The 19395-nt window shown below is 49.6% G+C and overlaps 8 protein-coding genes across 8 annotated transcripts; 5 read left to right on the top strand and 3 right to left on the bottom strand.

Annotated features, from left to right (window-relative positions):
- Positions 1–962: 962 nt before the first annotated feature.
- Positions 963–2629, top strand: PAAG_06219 (Golgi integral membrane protein (Cln3); the record flags this gene model as incomplete). Its single annotated transcript, XM_002791908.2, has 3 exons — positions 963–1116; positions 1212–2058; positions 2122–2629. The coding sequence occupies 3 exons, from the start codon at positions 963–965 to the stop codon at positions 2627–2629; spliced, it is 1509 nt and encodes a 502-aa protein (XP_002791954.2).
- A 1466-nt stretch (positions 2630–4095) lies between these two features.
- PAAG_06218 (hormone-sensitive lipase) lies at positions 4096–6862 on the top strand (the record flags this gene model as incomplete). Its single annotated transcript, XM_015845826.1, has 3 exons — positions 4096–4102; positions 4195–4279; positions 4375–6862. 3 exons carry the CDS (start codon positions 4096–4098, stop codon positions 6860–6862), a joined length of 2580 nt encoding a protein of 859 aa, XP_015700052.1.
- Positions 6863–7763: 901 nt separating this feature from the next.
- Positions 7764–9346, bottom strand: PAAG_06217 (acetylornithine aminotransferase; the record flags this gene model as incomplete). The annotated part of the gene is made up of 3 exons (XM_002791906.2): positions 7764–8849; positions 8922–9164; positions 9221–9346. The coding sequence occupies 3 exons, from the start codon at positions 9344–9346 to the stop codon at positions 7764–7766; spliced, it is 1455 nt and encodes a 484-aa protein (XP_002791952.1).
- A 2019-nt stretch (positions 9347–11365) lies between these two features.
- PAAG_12183 (hypothetical protein) lies at positions 11366–11845 on the top strand (the record flags this gene model as incomplete). The annotated part of the gene is made up of 1 exon (XM_002791905.2): positions 11366–11845. One exon carries the CDS (start codon positions 11366–11368, stop codon positions 11843–11845), a length of 480 nt encoding a protein of 159 aa, XP_002791951.2.
- Positions 11846–11920: 75 nt separating this feature from the next.
- PAAG_12182 (hypothetical protein) lies at positions 11921–12154 on the top strand (the record flags this gene model as incomplete). The annotated part of the gene is made up of 1 exon (XM_015847704.1): positions 11921–12154. One exon carries the CDS (start codon positions 11921–11923, stop codon positions 12152–12154), a length of 234 nt encoding a protein of 77 aa, XP_015702695.1.
- A 704-nt stretch (positions 12155–12858) lies between these two features.
- Positions 12859–14063, bottom strand: PAAG_06215 (hydroxymethylglutaryl-CoA lyase; the record flags this gene model as incomplete). The annotated part of the gene is made up of 2 exons (XM_002791904.2): positions 12859–13671; positions 13806–14063. 2 exons carry the CDS (start codon positions 14061–14063, stop codon positions 12859–12861), a joined length of 1071 nt encoding a protein of 356 aa, XP_002791950.1.
- A 427-nt stretch (positions 14064–14490) lies between these two features.
- On the top strand, positions 14491–15888 carry PAAG_06214 (diphthamide biosynthesis protein; the record flags this gene model as incomplete). Its single annotated transcript, XM_015845825.1, has 2 exons — positions 14491–14695; positions 14729–15888. 2 exons carry the CDS (start codon positions 14491–14493, stop codon positions 15886–15888), a joined length of 1365 nt encoding a protein of 454 aa, XP_015700051.1.
- A 403-nt stretch (positions 15889–16291) lies between these two features.
- On the bottom strand, positions 16292–19078 carry PAAG_06213 (hypothetical protein; the record flags this gene model as incomplete). The annotated part of the gene is made up of 1 exon (XM_002791902.1): positions 16292–19078. The coding sequence occupies one exon, from the start codon at positions 19076–19078 to the stop codon at positions 16292–16294; it is 2787 nt and encodes a 928-aa protein (XP_002791948.1).
- Positions 19079–19395: the final 317 nt, after the last annotated feature.

The raw sequence follows: 19395 nt of genomic DNA, 5'->3' as shown, positions 1-19395 counted from the left end.
TGCCTTGGAGCCGATTTTAAAGGTCAACTTTGAGAACAATAAAAAAAAAAAAACAGTGAACGGCGAAGGCAGGGACAAGCAGAGAATAGGGTGACGTGACCGTCACATCGCGCAAAAACGTGTATTTGTTATATAGTGGCTTATGCCCCATACATACCTAGATAGGTAGCCTGACAGATTGTCACGTTAAGCAATAATATTCAGGTATCTCATGCCATCTTCTTGTCATATGATCCCAGGGATATAGGCTCAATGGCTGCGGGGATATCACACCTATAAACTTGAGGTCCATTGACTGTTTCAAGTCTAATGTGTGTACCTAAGTACGCAATAACATATCCATTCGTCCAGGAGGACTTTGGGGCTGAAATATTCAGAGTGAGTGCTGTTCCGTAGAAATAATTTTGCCGTGCTTTTTGGCGGCTTCCAAGGTTATTGGACGGCTGACAGGACGGATTAGCAATTGCACATTGCATGGCCAATACTTATGTCTCAATACAAAAGACTGGTCCAGAGGCAGTCGAACGATGTTGAAAGGGTAGTATCGTTTCGTTAAGAATTCGAAGTTGTGTCCAAGATTTTAAGTAACTGTTTATTCGTTTGGAGGTTCATCACGTGGGCCTGAGAGAGGTTGAGCGCCTGAGGCCTCCCGCGGTAACAGCTTCAACCTCCGACAAGGCATCTTCTGGTTCACTTGCGATGAAACTGGCCATCCAACATCCTTATATACCAACTAGCTAGAAGATATGGGACGAAACCCCCGGGTTCCTGTGTAGAGTTCAAATAACTCCCCTTCTCAAATACTTTCGCAGTTAAATTAACCTAACGCCCTGACCGTAAGCCCGAAGCTCTCCGAATCTTCCGCTCCAATCACCGTACAGGAAGATATTTGTGACCCATATTCCACCTAACTAGATGAAAACCCAGGATCCCAACCTTATCTCACCCCATGAACCCATCTAATGCCTGACTCGGACTTGAACCGCTTTCATCCCTCCACCCCAATGCTCCCTCTACCAGGTTCCCCCTCCTTCTCCTGGGCCACCTTCCGCGGACGGTTTCAAGCTCTCTTCAACGGTGCGGATCCACGAATATGCGCCGCCTTCTGGCTTTTCGGTGAGCTATTATACCAAGAGCTCTGTCGGGTTAAAACTCCCCCCGAAACCCCCCCCCAAAAAACAAACAGCCCTTAACAAATCCCTACACAACAGGTCTAATAAACAATGTCCTCTACGTAATAATCCTCTCCGCAGCCCTCGACCTAGTCGGCCCCTCAATCCCCAAATCCGTCGTGCTCCTTGCCGACGTCGTCCCCTCCTTCATCATAAAGCTATGTGCTCCCTACTTCATCCACGCAATCCCTTACCCAATCCGCATCCTGATATTTGTCACCCTATCAGCATCCGGCATGCTCCTTATTGCCCTCTCGCCATCCTACATACCAACCTCCACCCCCGCCAAACACGTCTCAGCCTCCTACTTCACCTCCGTCTTCAGTCCCGCAAACCCCATCTCAACCAAAATGCTCGGCGTAATACTCGCCAGCCTGTCCAGCGGTGGCGGCGAGCTAAGCTTCCTGGGCCTAACGCACTATTACGGGCCTTTCGGTCTTGCGGCGTGGGGGAGCGGGACGGGTGCAGCGGGCCTTATTGGGGCGGGAGCGTACGCGCTGGCGACGACGACGTTTGGGTTTAGTGTGAAGGTTACGTTGTTGTTTTCGGCGGGGTTGCCGTTGGTGATGCTTGTGAGCTTTTTTATGGTGTTGCCGTTGGCGCCGTTGAAATCTGCGGTTAAGAAGAGTGGGGGATATAGGGCTGTTGATGAGGACGAGGGGGAGGGCGATGTGGATAGTGTTTTGGGGAGGGGGCACAGGAGCAGGGGGATGGATGATGGGCATGTGGGTGGTGTGAGTGTGAGTGAGAGGGAAGGGCTTATGGGGAGGGATTTAGAAGTTGTAAGGGAGGATGAGGGTAAAATTGTTAATGGGGGAGGGGGGGATATATCTTGGATGCAGTTCAAGGCAAATTTGAAGAGGGCGAAGGGGCTATTCTTTCCATTGTAAGTCTATTAATTCTATCACGGAGTTCATCAACTTAACTCCTTTTTAACTAACCTACACAGCATGCTCCCCCTCCTCCTCGTCTACATAGCCGAATACACCATAAACCAAGGCGTTTCCCCAACCCTTCTCTTCCCACTCTCCTCAACACCCTTCAGCCACTTCCGGGCCTTCTACCCAGCCTACAACGCCATATATCAAACGGGCGTCTTCATCTCCCGCTCCTCAACCCCCTTCTTCCGCATCCACGACCTCTACCTCCCCTCCTTCCTGCAAGTGATCAACCTAGTCATCCTCGTAGCGCATGCGCTCTTCAACTTCCTGCCCAATGTGTATGTGGTATTTTTGATCGTGTTTTGGGAAGGGTTGTTGGGTGGCCTTGTGTACGTGAATACGTTTGCGGAGATCACGGAGAAGGTTCCGAAGGAGGAGAGGGAGTTTTCGCTGGGGGCGACGACGGTGAGTGATTCGGGGGGGGTTTGTGTGGCGGGGTTTTTGGGGATGGTTGTTGAGGTTTGGCTGTGTGATTGGCAGGTGAGGAGGGGTAGGGGTTATTGCAGGCAGTTATAGGGTGGGAGGGAGAGTTAGTCCATTTCATGTCGCGTGTGCCCTTTCTCACTCTCACACGTCGTACCCCATTTATCTTATATATCTCTGATTCCCATCTTGGCGCGTAGGATGTTATATTCTTTTGCTTGTTCTTGGTGTTTTTGTTTTATGTTACATTCAGCTGGCGGTCATCTGTGAGCGTATGTATGCATATATGTCTTCCTCTGTTATCCAGGGCATCCAAATGGCGATTTTAATTCGAAGGGTTTATTGTATGTACGTTTACGTTCCCATACCATAGCTGTACATGTACGGAATGTCCTTAGCCTAATTATCGATCCCTCATATATCAATACCATCACCTGAGCATGTTCCTGACCCTATCCAATCCCGTCCTGTGCCTTTGGCACCAACACAGGAACAGTGCAGTCCAATGCCACTTCATCCAACCCTCCTTTCCCAATTAAACGGGATATACAAGAAGAGAAAAACAGCCACAAGCTCCCCCCTATTGTTTTCGCTACTGGCGGATATACGCGACAACTCCAAAGGGGCAGCTGGCTTCTGACGATCAGTGGAAGAACACCGCGATACGGCGCGATACGGGCCCGTATTGAAACTACCACTCTAGAAACCACGTGACCCATCCTTCAATACCATACGGCATATTATGCGCGTACTGTAATTTATCACATGCTCATGGATCACATGCTTTCTCCTTGCCCGCAGGGCGAATGAAGGTGTTTTCTGTCTCGAAAGGGAAAAGGAACAGATAACTACACTTTGGATGATGCGTTGATAGATCCTGATAGCTAAACCCCCGCCTCCTTCATTGTCTCCTCTTTTACCTGCCCATACATTTTGATTGCCCTTGAGCTGTAACTTAACTACATTACATACGTACATTCCCACCGACATACATCGATCCTCCGGGGGTTCTGCCTGCCAGCTTCGGCCTCCCTGCGTCCTGCTATGCTTCCCTAAGGTGCTGCTGCTTGCGCTGCTCGATCTCTGCCAGCTGGTTATTTCTGTCCTTCGTCTCCCGCTCTCCACATCTCCCCGATCCTATACACGGTTCAACAGCAGCAGAGCACGTTCTGTGTTAGCAAGTCACATAGCTGTGATCATAAGAAAGCCCAGCTCCACGGGCAGGGCAGTATAGACGGGATAAGGGCATCTTCAGCCTTAGGAGGAGGACGAGGAGGAGGAGGAGAGGACTCTGGCATCGCGAGATCATACTGGGAATTGAGTTCGGTTGGCTGGAAGAATTTTTTTTTTTTTTTTTTTTTTTTAGTAACTTTGCTTATTGAAAAAGAGGGCCGGCTTGCTGTATATAGTTAGAGTTCTTGATTTCTTTGTTTGATTTCCTGCTTGACGGTGTTATAACAGCAAATAACTGAGGGGATACGCACAAACCTATATCTACGGATACCACCCACGCTGCATGAATCGCGGAGCCGCACGAGGGGATTCAAAGGCCGGTAAAAATGATAGGTATGATAGCTATTGTCGGTGAATTTTGCATTAGCATTTGTTTGTCCTGTCTCACGGAAAGGCCATTGGCTGACATTATACAATTAATATAGATCACGTCCTGGGAAGACCGTCTACACAGTTCCGCAAGATACAAGTTTTTGCAGTGGTGTCGTTTTGGTTACTGTATCTCCTCCGGTGCGTGCTTCCATATAACGAACTGATATATATACTATCATTCCATCGTCTTCCCGGACCCAAAATACAAATAAATTAACGGGGTGTTTTCACAGAGGTAATAACCATGGACCACCTGGTATCCGCCTCCTATCCTCCCGCCTATACAGGCGCCTCACCCCTTGGCAGGCTACCGTCATGACCTTCCTAGGCCTCTACCTATCCCGTAACTTCGCCAAGTTAGTGGGCCTCGAATCCCCAGAGCCCCTAGCAAACCTGTACTCCCGCTCCTACTTCCGAGCTACATGGGTTACTACAGCACTGGACGCGGGCTTCTGGACAGCCATGAATATCAAGCGCAAGTGGCTGCGTGACATCGCATCTGTCGTCTTCTCGATATACTATCTGATCGCGGCGGAGCATGCGGATGAGAAAGTAAGAAAGGTACGGGCTGTGTTGACCGTGGAGCATCTGCGCGTATCCTGGAATAAAGGTACGACGCCATATCTGTCGTTTTTGTCAAAGTTGGTGAGGCCGCGGGTATGCGACTATTCTCCGATTCAGATACGGATTCCCAGGCCCAGGGAGTCAGCGTATACGGAGCCGTGTGTTGCCTGGTTGTATTACAATGGTCCCCTCAGCACTTTGAAGGATCAGACAAATGTAGTCCTCGATATACCCGGTGGAGGGTTTGTGGCCATGTCTCCGCGGACAAGCGATGATAAGCTCCTGGTCTGGGCGGGTAAGACGGGTGTGCCGATTCTCAGTCTGGATTACAAAAAGGCACCCGAACATCCGTATCCGTATGCGCTGAATGAGTGCTATGATGTCTACCATACTATCGTCAGCAGTCACGGGCGTTGTCTGGGGCTAAGTGGTAAAGTGCGGCCCAACATTGTTATTACGGGTGACAGTGCTGGTGGGAATTTAGCCGCAGGTGTCACGTTGATGATACTGCAGTCTGGGAGTGCGGACCTGACGCGAAAGTTGAAGGGGAAGGGAGAAGGAGACTACTCCCTTCCCCCTCCAGCTGGGCTGGTGCTGATTTACCCTGCACTGGACATGAACATCGGCAGCTGGATGACGGATGAGGAAATGTCCTTGATTCGCGAGCGGGGGATGCGCAAGACGAACCGCAATGTCCTTCGGAGGAAGAGCGAGGAATACATGAGATTAACACCCGCCGCGTCCTACCTCTCAACCGCCGACGCCAACGCCAACGCCAGTGACGATTCCTCAGGTCGCCACCCAGTCGTCCACGACTATTTCGCCCAACAGCACGCCGGCATCATACATGAGGAACGCCCTCCGTCCTTGAACACCGAAAACATCGACACGCCCGTCCCTGGAAACACTGCCTCCCACCTCCTAACCACCATGACAACCTCCGCCCAGCAAAACCCCAAGCAAATAAAAACACGCCTCGCAGTCTCCTCTATAATCTCGTACTTCAACGATCGCATCCTGACACCGGAAATGATGCGCGCCATGATAATCCTCTATATAGGCCCATACAACCGCCCGGACTTTAGCACAGACTACCTCCTCTCCCCCCTGCTGGCTCCCGAATCCCTGCTCTCCAGATTCCCCAAAACATATCTTTTAACAGGGGAGCGGGATCCGTTGGTTGATGATACGGTTATTTTTGCGGGGAGGATCAGGAGGGCGAAAATGCATGCATGGCGGGAACGGGCGGACTTGGGGCTTGAAAGGGTGGCTAGGGGTCGGGATCGGGATCGGGATCGGAATGGGGATGGGGATGAGTCGGGGTTTAACGAGAGGAAGTGGGTGGAGGTTACCTTGATTCCAGGGATTTCTCATGGGTTTCTGCAATTCGCCGGGGTGTTTCCGGAGGCGTGGAGGGAGATATCTAGGGGGGCTGGGTGGATACGGGAATTGTTTGAGAGGGCGGACAGGGCGGACGGGGCGGGGAGGAATGGGGTGGCTGTAGAGGGCGTAAGGGGGGGTCCATCGACGATGGCGAACGAGATAGGTGGTGGTAAATTTGGGGCCAGAGCTCCTAAGGGCAGTCAAGAAGAGAAGAATGTACCGTCATGCCATCACCCGCGAAGACTCACGGGGGAATCATCCGGGGAGGAAGACAAGCCGTTGGAAATGAGTATGTTAAGAATGACGAAGAAGAGGAATACGGCTTCGTCGCCGTCAACGTCTACCTTTCGATCGACGATGTTGCAGGAAAACGGTACCGCGCCCAAGACAGCCGCAGGCTCTTCGACAGCTACCCTACGACCATCTGACGTTATACCAACGACAGGGACAACGCCTCCTGTCGAAGAAGGACAGACACCTTGTGCCGCTAAGAGCCAATCCCCCACTGGAAACGGCTGCGTGAACGGCGACAGGAACTTCTCCGCCAAGCATGGCCAGACACTACTGGATAAACAAAATGGCATTCACGAAGACGAGGAGGGGGATGACAAGCAAAACACCCCGCCCTGGGGCAAGAATGTGATGATGAAAATTTCCCTGCAGCGCGAGAAGAGTTTGACGAGTTTGCCTAGTGAGGAGGATTTGTTGGGGAGGCGGATGGAGGGGCTGGCAGGGGGATTGATGGGGATTGGAGAGGGGGCGAGGACACCGTAGATTTTCTTCTTCTTCTTCTTCTTCTTCTTTTTTTTTTTCTTCTTCTTCTTCTTTCTTCTTCTTCACCATGGATGGACGTGTGTAAATTCAGAGTTATTCCCCTTTCTGTTTTGCGGGTTTTGAGGGTTTGCGTTGTTGCATCGCGGGGTTTCCTTTTCTCCTTTTAGCATGTTATGATGTACGATGTGGGTGGGTAACTAGGTGGATGGTTATCGTTTAAGTATATATTACTTGGGTGCAGTATGTACACCTATATATATTAGCGAGGCATTGAGGTAATCTGTGCAATGTGCATGTGATTTCGATACGAGAGATGAGATTAATGTATTATCTTCATCAGTAAATGTCACGAGAATACTCGTTATGATTTGTTGTCCCGTTCCATAGCCTGCTTTTTGGAGTCGTCCGTCATGCACCAGGCCTTTTTTCACTGCTTGATCAGAGGGTCGGGTCAGGCATGGGCCAAGGAGGCAGAAAAGGCGGGCATCGCTAGATATATAAAAGAAAGCACTTGTGCATGATACTGTGCAAACAGTGAGGAATTGAACTGTTAGTGGGATTTTGACTTTTTGGTCAATGGAAATAAATTGTAATAGGGGTGGGTAATTTACCTAGATAGGCTCGATATTTAATGAGTTAGGGGTTGGTTGTCATTTAAGGGGTTGAGGTTCAAATGCAGAAATTAAAAGGCATTAATTAAGTACGCTGGTCTATTGTTCTCTCCCGAGATGCGCTATTCTTGAACCATAAGCCCAAAGGAAAACAACCACCCAATTGATCATGTAACTATAAAATCATGTAGATGTGAGAGAAAAAAGGGATAGCATCGAACCATTTTGTCTATCTGAAAAGAACCAGGTAATTTTGTATAAACCCTCACCCGGAAAAGCTAAGCTTACGTTTACTCGTTAGATCGAGCGACCTTAGAAAATGCCGCTTCCATCGCCTCTCCCAAAATCCCCAACCCTTCCCTAATCTCATCATCTTTGATGATCAACGGGGGCACAAACCTCAAACACCCCTCCCCAGCCGTAATAATCAGCAACCCCCTTTGTCTCGCCTCAGTGACAATATCCCCCACAACCCCCTGATACGGCTCCGCAAGCTGCAAGCCCATAATCAACCCTCGCCCACGAATATCCGCAACCGCTTCCGGGAATCTCTTCCGCAACTGCTCAAGTCCGGACCTGAAGGCCACAGACCGCGAGCGCACGGAGGACTGCAAAGCGCTAGACGCAAGGCGGGTAAGCACATGCTGCGCCACACGACAGGCCAGCGGGTTCCCGCCAAACGTCGTCCCGTGGTCGCCCGTCTTTATGAACTGCCCGACCCCGTCGGAGATGATGGTGGCGCCGATAGGGATACCGTTGCCCAGCGCCTTGGCGGTGGTGAGGATATCCGGGTGCGCGGGGAGGAAGTGGTCGTCCTTTGGTTCCAGGGCTGGGTTGGCATGGGCCCATAGCGAGCCGGTGCGCGACAGGCCGCATTGAATCTCGTCGAAGATGAGGACGGCGCCGACATCGTCGCAGCGGGTGCGCAGGGCGCTGAGGAATTCGGGCGTGGCGCTGTGCACGCCTCCTTCCCCCTGGATGGGTTCGACGATGACGCCACACGTTTTCGAGGTGATGAGGGAGGGTAGTTGGGCGACGTCGTTATATGTGCCGTATTTGAAGCCGGGGACCATAGGGGCGAAAGGGGCCTGGTATTTTGGGTTTGGGGTTGCGGAGAGGGCCCCGAAGGTGCGGCCGTGGAAGGAGTGGTAGAAGGAGACGAATTCGTATTTGGACCCCGAGGCATCGAGGCTGTGGCCTACTTTTCGGGCGAATTTTATGGCGGCTTCGTTGGCTTCTGTGCCGGAGTTGCAGATGAAGGCTTGCGAGGCCGTGCGCATTGCGCCGGAATCTAGGGTGTAAGTTACCAGTAGCTGGCTGAGTGTGCCGGTCCATTTATTGTGATAGAGATTCGAAGCGTGCATTAAAATCCTGGACTATATGAATACGTTAATTCCTCCATTCCCTCTCCGTGGTCTTATGAGGATAATCATTTGGGAGGTATTCACCTGTTCTGATATGATTTCGGCAACTCCGGGGTCGGAATGGCCGAGGGAAGTGACGGCGATGCCAGCTGTGAAATCTAGATATTTTCGCTGCTCTATGTCCCATAGATAGCATCCTTTGCCCGAATAAATTACGGGAGGTGGTCGCACGTAAGTTGGTACCATGAACGGGGCTTGCTGGCCAACGAGTTGCCCTGAAACCGAATCAGGCGTAGGATCCTCATGGGAGGGAGTCTGTTTTACACCCTGCCAGCTGTTTGTTAACCCTATGGCTCTTAGGATATAAATACGAATAGACATACCTGGACTCTCTCAGCCCCTGACTTTGTCGAAACATATCTCAATTGTCGACGTGAGTCAGACTCCGCGAAGAATCTCGCTAAACGAACGCAATGCGGAATTCGCCTTGTTGCTGTACGGAAAGCCATTGCCTGGATTATGAGTCAGGCGACTCAGGACACCACACGCCAATGGCAAGCCTCAGCCAGCTTGAATAAAAGGTCAATATCAAAGGGCGATATTTTGCGGGAGAGGAGATGTGGAGGTGTCAATTCATATTGTTATCATTAGATGATCTCAGTTAACTCTTTCAGGAGGTTCAGATGCGGAGCTGCCTTGAATCTTGGCGTGTTTGCATCGTGTGTGTTTGCTTCACTACAGCTGGCTTCCCCCAACTTTGTTGAACCTTCACAACATCCATCCGTCACTGAAGAATATCGCCTGATGTTCTTGTCAGGTAACTACCGGTCCTCACGCCCCAGTGGCGTGGCCGAAGCCAAGTAGCATGATTTTTGTCTCGTAGATTGCAAGCAACAGCTCCAGTGCCGAGAAGTCTTTGCGTGTTAATCCTACGATCCGATGACAGAGACGTTGGCCACTATGGAAGCCCGTACGATATGTGCATTATTCATGAGTTTTGCTGAGGGCCAATCGCCGGACACCGTTTGGGAATCATATGATGAAGCAACAAAACGTCGTGTCACCGATCAGTTGAAGGGATGTCTCTATGACATGCGCAATATATCGGCTGCGGTTGGTTTCCTACATTGGCTCAGCTGATAGGGCCCTGATTGGGGCCCTTACTTGGTCTTGCTCGCGAAGAAGCGGTACAAGTCTCTACAGCCCGCCAGCACATTGCAGCTCTATGGTGAATAGCACGCGTCTGTGCATGCGGGAAACGAAGGAAGGTTTAGAAGGCGAATTCATGTCACCGCCATCTTCTTCCATCAAAACCTGGCGCAGATGCGGAGCATGCACTTTCAGAGTATCACGCTTGACTTCCACAACGCTTAGTGGAATAAAGGTGATACCTCATATTTTGGCAGATTCCGCAGCGCCTTTAAGCCGAAGGAGTAAACCTTTAGCTTCTCTTGGTGGACGTTCTCCTCAATATGATTACAGAGCTTTTGGCGTACTTCCACGCCTTTTGTCCTCGTAATCCCGCACGGTGCTCTTGCACAATTGCCTGATCGAAAGGTATTTCTTCAACAAACAGCAAGACCAGCCAGCAGCATGGATATCATGCAGGCCAGGCCAGGCCAGGCCAGGCCTCAGCCTCGCTTTCTCTGATTGATATGAGCCCCCAACTTTCTCGTCTGCAATGATCTGTTAGTCTAATGGCGTGTTGGATTAATTGATTAATTAATTTGGGTATATAGTTATGCCGTGAGAGATGAATGTAGCATTGATGGCGAGGTTTCAGCCCCCTCTCTCATTGTCACGATTGCTATGGACAGGCGCCATTGTCGCCATGGATACGGCGAACGTGGATCACGTTTGCAGGATAGTCATTGCATCTGCAATGTATTTGCTAGCCTGCTATCTCTCGGCCCGCGTCGGGAATGTCGTTTGTGCCTTCGACTTGAGCAGATCAGAGAACAGGCTGCTCCATCAGCTTCCGCCGACATGTCGGGTCATAGCAGTCTATCGCGTGACCCAAAGGTACCATTTACGGTGTATAGGATTTGTGTTCAAATGGCCATTTCAAAGTTGACATGCTTCCTAAGCTTCTTCTTCCTTTTATTGGAGATTACTTGTTCAGGTTAATAACTATCGTCATCTTGATCAAGCATTTTCTAGGATCACTCTTGTGTTCACTCAGATCACTATTTTCTAGACTTAGTATATTTTAAGGTTAGAATTTTCTAAATCTAGTATTCACTGGATTCATCATTACTCCGTAAATACTTGAGAGTGTTAAAAAGGCGTATAGGGGTCTTTGGGCTGGCGGTTATGGCATTGAAAATCTTTAATCTTATCTGATCGGATCAAAGATGTTCCAAAGAACAACCTCGGATCGATCTTCTTTTCCGTCTCCGGCTTCCGCAACGAAAGCATTTTTCTCTTTGCTTTTTCTTCAAGTCCGCTGTTTGTTGTTATACTCAGCATATATCACGATTAAACTGTATATTCCTGCTTGAAAGTAACCTGGCATAGACTCATTCGCAATGACATCCCCTGTTGCCCTCCGCCTCCTCCTGCAACCCCGCATTGTTCTCCGACACATCTCCTGCTCTATCCATCCCTCTCGAACCTTCTCATCTAACCCACTATCAAACAGCAACGGTGCTCGCGATCAATTCGGAAACGGTCCTTCACCACCTCGTCTTCCCAAAGAAGAGCAAGAAATCTTCGAAAACCTCCAAAAACAATCAACTGGTGCATTTAGCACTCCCCGCTCGCCGCCAAATATCAACCAGTCTCCCCAATCATCAGAATCCTCCTCCTCCCCGACAACAGGCAACTTCCAATTTGAAGCGACCGGATCAGGCGAGAAATTACACCCTGATATCTACCGTGGTGCGAAGCCGGAGTTTGAAGGAGACACGAACCCCAAGACGGGTGAGGTTGGGGGTCCGAAGAATGAGCCGTTGAGATGGGGTGCGCGGGGAGATTGGAGTTTTAATGGGAGGGTGACGGATTTCTGAAATCACAGAACGCGATACATTAATGGGCTAACATTGTTGGAGATGGGGGTATAAGGAACCAGCCATTTTCCTGACATGACCTGCAGGGTAGGGCGGGATTTCGAAGATGGTGGTAACTTAATAGACTTCCAGAATGGCTTGAACGATTTCAACCTATATCTTTCATCTCGTGACCAGGGAGACGAAACGATGGAACTGACGGATTTTAATCTTCACTGTGAGGTTCGCAAACCGGAAAGGGACGTTGCGCACTGGAGTTGCGAAGGGCGAGACTGCAATGACGCCAAGCTAAAACCGTTTCTAGTTTGAGATGCGTCTATTCTCGTAGCTAGGACAAAAAGCCTCGCTACTCTGTTGTGCTTAAAACAGGACCGCACAAGCTTGCTCTCTGTTCTGATTTTTTTGGCATATCTCTCCTTTCGCATACGATTACAATAGGAATTACCGGTGATGTTAAAACGCGGCGGAAACTGCAAGAGCATTGATATCCAAAACAGCACACAGAATAGAACTCTTTTCTTTCTTTTTCTGTTGACCGTACTTATTATTATTCCTGTTATGTAAACAAATTCTGTGCAAATATACATCCATTTATAGCAACACAATCACAAAAATTTCTCAGCGGGATCTATTTCTGGTTTGAGGTAAGGAACAGGGATACAATTACTATGCGATTTTATATTTACAATATGGGAAAACACCAAGGGAAATGAAACAAGATAAAAGTGGCAAAGAAATACCACTTCATGCTCGTACAGCTGTAAAATCCACAAAGCTTTAGGGCATCGTAAAGAAGGGTTCTCTAGCGTTCGGGGGTCAACCAAACCGAATGATGGCAGCAGATTTGAATATTTCAATAATTGGTAATGGTGAAATTAGCGGAGGTGTATAATTTCCCTAGTAAAGATATTTTGGTCTATTCAGGTTTTCCCAATCGGCCTTTCCGACCACGGCTGCTGGAGTAGACACACCATGAAGATCGAGAGCAAAATGCAAAAATAGATAGATATATATTAGCCCTGAAGTCGAGCAACAGTAGCCTTTCCTGCTCTGCTATCATTCGCCCTGCCTAATTCATTGCTAATCCAAGCCCCGATCCTCGAAACTTCCTCCAGATTGACACCTGTCCGCATCCCTAGGCTATGAACGGTGTGAATAATATCTTCCGTAGAAACATTTCCAGTAGCGCCTTTAGAGTAAGGACAGCCACCAAGTCCTCCGACGCTACTGTCAAAGATTCGGATACCATGTTCCAACCCAACGATCGTGTTGACGAGCGCTTGCCCGTAGGTGTCATGGAAGTGAAGAGCCAGGTCATTGTTGGCGATCCCCGCAGCGGTGAGGGTTTGTAGCAATTTCAGCGTTCGAGGCGCAGTTCCCATTCCCGTCGTATCGGCGACTGAAACTTCGTCCGCACCCATCTCAAGCAAGGTAGCTGTTATTTCCGCAACTTTGTGTGGACAGACCTCCGGACCTTCATATGGGCACCCAAGGGCGACAGATACGTATCCACGGACACGGATATTTTTCTCTTTGGCAAGTGCCACTATGGGTTTGATGCGCTCGAGGGACTCATCAATGGTACAGTTTGTGTTGGCTTTTGAAAAGGCTTCGGTTGCAGCGGCAAAGAGAGATATTTCGGTCGTGGGTTTTGGAGGAGAATGGGGACTTGAAGCTTCGGATGCGGGAGGACAGTCAGCCTCCATTATTTTAACTAGGTTTTGGAGTCCCTTGATATTGGGGACTAGGTAGTTATATGCGATTGAGTGAGTGGCCTTGGGAGGAGTTTTGAGGAGGTATGATAGGATTTCCGGTGTGCTGGCCATCTACAAATCGATCATTGAGGTGTTAGTAACTATTCCGTATACTGAATACCGATTGGAACGAAAAGGGAGCGTGGCGGCACAACATGTAGCCATTTACGGGGTAAGGTATGGGGGAGATGAGAGGAACTACAAACCTGTGGCACCCACTTTTCCGGAACAAACGACCCAGCCTCGATCGTAGTCAGTCCCGTCTTCGCTAGTCTTTCAATGAGCTCTATTTTTGTGCTTAAAGGAATTGATTTCTTTTCATTCTGTAGCCCATCTCGGGGGCCGACTTCAACGATTCGAACATGGTCCCCTGCAAAGCTGGTTTCTGTGGAAAAGAGACGGGTTGGCCGTTGGTGCCGGAGGACTTGCCAGAGCCTGGAAGTAGTTCTAGTGGAGGTAAACATTGTTTTAATATTGTACAGTTAACGGATGGATTGATGTTGTCCCTTTCAAACTGTTTGCTCCTCCGTCGTGTTGCCGCGGGGAAGAATCAACAGGCGAAAAGTGGAGCGGGATACACAGCCAAGGCACGTGACCAGGGAGTGCGGAGAAACTGCGGAGTGATCATGACAGCCAATCAGAGAGTTTGAATCTTTACCGCATGCACCTTGGTGATATTCTGCCGCCATTAGTCCTGTTTGAGACACGGGCGTTATGTCATCATTCATTTGTCCCCGCCAGAAAAAATATCTCAACAATTGATAATTTTTGTATATGGGTCACATATAAATTGGATTTTAGATTTCGGCAAAATTATTTCATCTGCCATGTGGATGCGTATATAATATTTATACTGGTCCTTATTGACTTGAATATTGTCCTTTTCACATTATGGCGGATAATACAACCCTGCTGGTTGACAGCCCGCCGCCCTCTTCCATCCCCAATAAGCCGCCAAATCAATCCCGCCAGCCAAAGAAAAGGTTTGTGGGTCGTAAGACCGCGGATGCCCAAGCACATATTGAGAAGGATGGAGATTCTAAAACTCCGCATACAACTTCCGTCCAGCAGGGCATGTCCTGTTCTAAATATTTCTGTGAAGGCAACTCTCTGCTAACATCATCCGTAGCTCGTCCCCGAAGAGCTCCTCGAGCCCTGAATCAAGTCCCAATCGAAATATTAGAAGACGAGGATATCAAAGCTGCCATCTCCTTTCTCCCAAAAAACTACTCCTTCGAAATTCCAAAAACCATACACCGAATACGAACGTCCGGCGCAAAACGGGTAGCTCTGCAATTTCCTGAAGGCCTCCTCCTCTTCGCAACCACGATATCCGACATCCTCACCCAATTCTGTCCGGGAATAGAAACGCTAATTATGGGCGACGTCACATACGGTGCATGCTGTATAGACGACTACACCGCCCGCGCACTAGGCTGTGACCTCCTCGTTCATTATGCTCACAGCTGCCTCATTCCCGTCGACGTCACAACCATCAAGACCCTCTACATCTTTGTCGACATTAGTATCGACACACAGCACCTCATCGCCACACTAGAACGGAATTTCCCAGCCGGTAAAACAATCGCAGTCGTCGGCACAATCCAGTTCAACGCAACCCTGCACGGGCTCAAACCCATCCTCGAACGTGCCGGTTACACCATCCTCATCCCTCAAATCACCCCGCTCAGCAAAGGCGAGATCCTAGGCTGCACCTCTCCCAAACTACCCCTGGACCAAGTCGACATCCTCCTCTACCTAGGCGACGGCCGCTTCCACCTTGAATCCGCCATGATACAAAACCCTACAGTTCCCGCCTACCGCTACGACCCGTACTCACGAACCCTGACACGCGAATCATACAATCACGACGAAATGCTCACACTCCGCCGCGACGCCATCTCCTCCGCCAGAACAGCGGGGAAATGGGGCATCATCCTCGGCTCCCTCGGTCGGCAGGGGAATCCGCATACCATGACCATGATCGAAAAGCTGCTCAACGAGCGTGGCATCCCCTTTGTCAATTTCCTTCTTAGCGAGATTTTTCCAGGAAAACTAGCCACGATGCCGGATGTCGAGTGCTGGGTGCAGATTGCTTGTCCGCGATTGAGTATTGATTGGGGCTATGCTTTTCCGCGGCCGTTGCTGACGCCGTATGAAGCGCTTGTGGCGCTGGGCGCGAGACAGGGTTGGGATGAGGGGAATGGTGGGGTGTATCCGATGGACTTTTATGCGAAAGAGGGGTTAGGACGCACGAGGGCGGAGGGAGCGGTGGAGGCTACAGCTTGATGGGGAGGGTGAGTGTGATGTCCTGATTCACTTATTCACTTGACTATGTGCTGTCAGGGGTCGAAGCTATGATAATGATTTATGATCTATATTTATGGGGAGGACTATCTCGATTGGAGATTTTATACGCGGCGGACAATTGATCATGTACACGGGGAAAAATCAGGATCGTTTCAGATAACAAAATAACAGCAGGGTACCTTCATGGTCATGCCTTTTTCTCATATGTTATTAATCATGCAATGTTAACAAACTCTTCTCCGAACACACAATCCCAACAGGCGATCACAAATGGATCCCCGATGACAATTTCCGTCTGCTTTTCATGCTCTCAGAACCCCAAAAATCAAAAAAAAAAAAAAAAAAAAAAAAAAAAAAAAAAACACCAATTCATGCATCATGGTCACTTCACTTCATCGGCACTGTCCATGTTAATATCACTCGCACTCCCCCTTCGCAGAGAGAACATGCTCTTTCCCCCCATATCATCAACAGCCCTCTCAGCTGCTCGCCACCTCGACACTGCCTTCTCAACATCGTCATACATCTCCAGCGTATCATTAATGATCCCCCCCTCCTCAAAGTCTGAAGAATCCTGCGTCCCCTCCCTTGAAACTGAATCGTTCTGCATCGGGAACGACGGGCCAAACACTCTGTCAGACGTAGGATTGAACATGACCGCGTTCGCGAACATTCGCACCAGTTCCATTTCCAGTTGGGCTGAGTTGACGATGCCCTTTGGCGGGATGAGCTCTGCGGTCTTCTTCAGTAAGAGACCGTTGGTTTTCGTTGAGGTCCCGATGCTCGGGCCTGGAGACTCGATGTTATCTCCGCTTGGCGTATTTAAGGCCACTGTGGCTGCTGTTACTGCTTTGCTTCCTTGATAAACGGCGGATTTTATAGATTTGATATCCTGTGGCCGATAGATGAGGTTTTTGTAACCAGGTACATCGCGTTCTGTCAAGGGCTTTGCGAATATGGAGGCATATTTATGGGAAGCAACATAGTTCATTATTGGAGCACATGTTCGTGGGAAGTTGCGGGTACACTGTACATATTGGTTCTCTTCCCTATTAGGTGGTTGATTCGCATCTTCGAAACCAGATGCTTCACTTTGGCCACGCTTCCTTTTCGAACTTCTCTTTGATAAGCTTTTGTCTACTTGGGCTTGGTTGGGCGCCCTGAGCCGACTTGATGATCGTTGCTCCATTTCTGTATCGTCTGAGATTCCAGAAGGTGTACTGGGCATTTCATGTTTTATCTTCCGTTGAGTTACGGAGCCGGAATCAGTGATCGACTCATCGTCGCGAGATTCGTTCGATTGAGCACGATTGCGATTCCGCGTGATGCGCAGAGGAGACGAAACGAGATTGTCAGCGGCCTTACTACTAAACGCTGGTGTAGTTTTCCTTCTCCGAGTGTTCCCTGCTGGACCGGTGTCAAAGTCTACATCCGCACCCTGATACGGAAGGTGAGATTTTGATGATGACGATGGCGATTCAATCTCAAACGCAGGTGACGGCGCCTTTTCACTAATGGGGCTTACATCTTCCGGTTTAGGTCGTAGTGGAGAACCAGGAGACTTCGATATGGCAATTGGACTTGGCTTTTTCCATGGGGTGAGCGAACCAGAAGTATCGACAGACGGCCGGGGCGGCCTTCGACTAAGTGAAGCTGAGAAGGACGGGGTGCCACTGTCTAATCTAATGGAGCCGGCATTACCGAGTGGTGTATTAGGACACGACTCTTCTGAGCTAGTGCGGCTTCTAGTATCGCTCTGCAACTGCTGGGGTAACCCAACACCAAGGGGCCGAGATGGTTCTCGTGGAGAACCATACGGACTCTGCAAAGCTTTGTTTACGTCTGGCTGGGCATGTGGAATCGCTTGACCGAATGGTAAAGGAGTTTTCCCAGTAAGTTGGCTGGTTGAGTATGGAACGCTTGCGTAAGGGGATACGTGTGCGTATGGGTTCGGGTTTAATGGACTCAGTGGTTGGGACAGCGGTTGCTGGGTGTTTCGAGCTGGAATAGTTTGCGACGTTTTAGTTTGGAGAGGAATATATTGAACGGGTTGGAAGGTCGCAGTATTAGGCTGCAGTTGCTGCGGCTGCTGCACACCGGTAGGAGTGGGTGTGGGGTGTAGAGAGGGCATTGCTGGCAGCGTGCTAGCTGCTGTGATAGGAGGAAACGCTTGGCTTTTGTCCGCGCCAGGGTCTACTGGAGATACCGTGGAACCCTCAGCCGGTTGGTTTGGGGTTAGAGTACCATATTGTGAACTACGAGCAGGGATTTGTTCATTAGTTGGAAAAGGAGCACTTCCGTTCGCCGAACTTGGTGCAAGAGAACGTGCTGGGATATTCTGCAGCGTAGACTGTTGGCCAGACTGCTGGATTTGCTGTGTTCGTGGAAATTGTGACGAGAGGCAGGCAGAAGTTGGGACAGCTACATTAACACCCTTGCCTTCCATCTGCAGGGCTTGCTGAATCGCTTTTTGCCCTTGTGCTAAGCCAGATTGTGCATGTTGCTGTGTCTGAACATGGTGTAACTGGTCAGAAGATCTAGGAGCTTGGGGTGTTTCCTCGATGCCCCGCCTTTCCTGAACTTTGGAATTGGAAGCAACTGAATCCTGTACTGGTGTAGACTTTCTTTGCGCGACCTGTTCGGACACCTGGGGCGTCACAGATGGACCATCTACTACAGAAAATGTTTGTTGAGAGACTTCTCCAATCTCTAGCCTCTGGATCTCATCTTTGATTTCGCTGTATTTCCTTTCCTCTTCCTCAATCTCTCTAGTTACCATTTCCTTGTACCTAGCATACAATCGAGCCACAAGGGCAGGAATCACCGTAGAGTACGAGGCGCCATCGAGCATTTGTTTGGACGACCGATCCTGGATCTTCCTTTTTTTTGGGTTCGAGTTTTCACTTTCTGAGCTGGAGCCGGTGGGGCCATGTCCAGAAGGCGTCCCTTCTCTGTTTTGCAATTCTTCCTGCACTAGGTCTGCATAAAGTACTTCTAGAGCTTGAGGGGTCAACCGGGCCTTGTCGAAAGTCGCATCTTGGCGGACGAAGGAATTATTCGTCAGGAGCTCTGATATGGGTGTCAAATTGGACGGTCGAGACTCGAAGGTGCTAAGATATTGGAAGAAAAACAAAGATTCAAAGGCGGTATATGATGACAATGAAGGCATCCCCCATTGCCAGTCAAAGCGACCAGACAGGGCGTTGTTGTCCTTGACGATGGGAGCCACGTTGAGGGTTGCGAGGGTTGAGTTATAGGAACTGGGACCGATGGCGCAAGAGATAACTCGTGTGCTTTAATCGTCAGACCAAAACGATGTCTTCCAACAGCCACGAACACGCCTGATTGTTACCAGAGAGGCGGATATGAGCCGTGATAACAGAGTCTGAGACTTCTGGAAGAGCCTGGTGATGGAAAATCGATGGAAACGGCTCTTTCGTTGATGAAGGTGTAGAACCCATATTGATGGGGAAAAATTACGAATGA

The sequence above is a fragment of the Paracoccidioides lutzii genome, assembly GCF_000150705.2.
Source record: "Paracoccidioides lutzii Pb01 unplaced genomic scaffold supercont2.17, whole genome shotgun sequence".
NCBI lineage: Eukaryota > Fungi > Ascomycota > Eurotiomycetes > Onygenales > Ajellomycetaceae > Paracoccidioides > Paracoccidioides lutzii.
The sequence above is the reverse complement of the archived record's forward strand: the minus strand, read 5'-3'. Positions and strand labels throughout refer to the sequence as shown.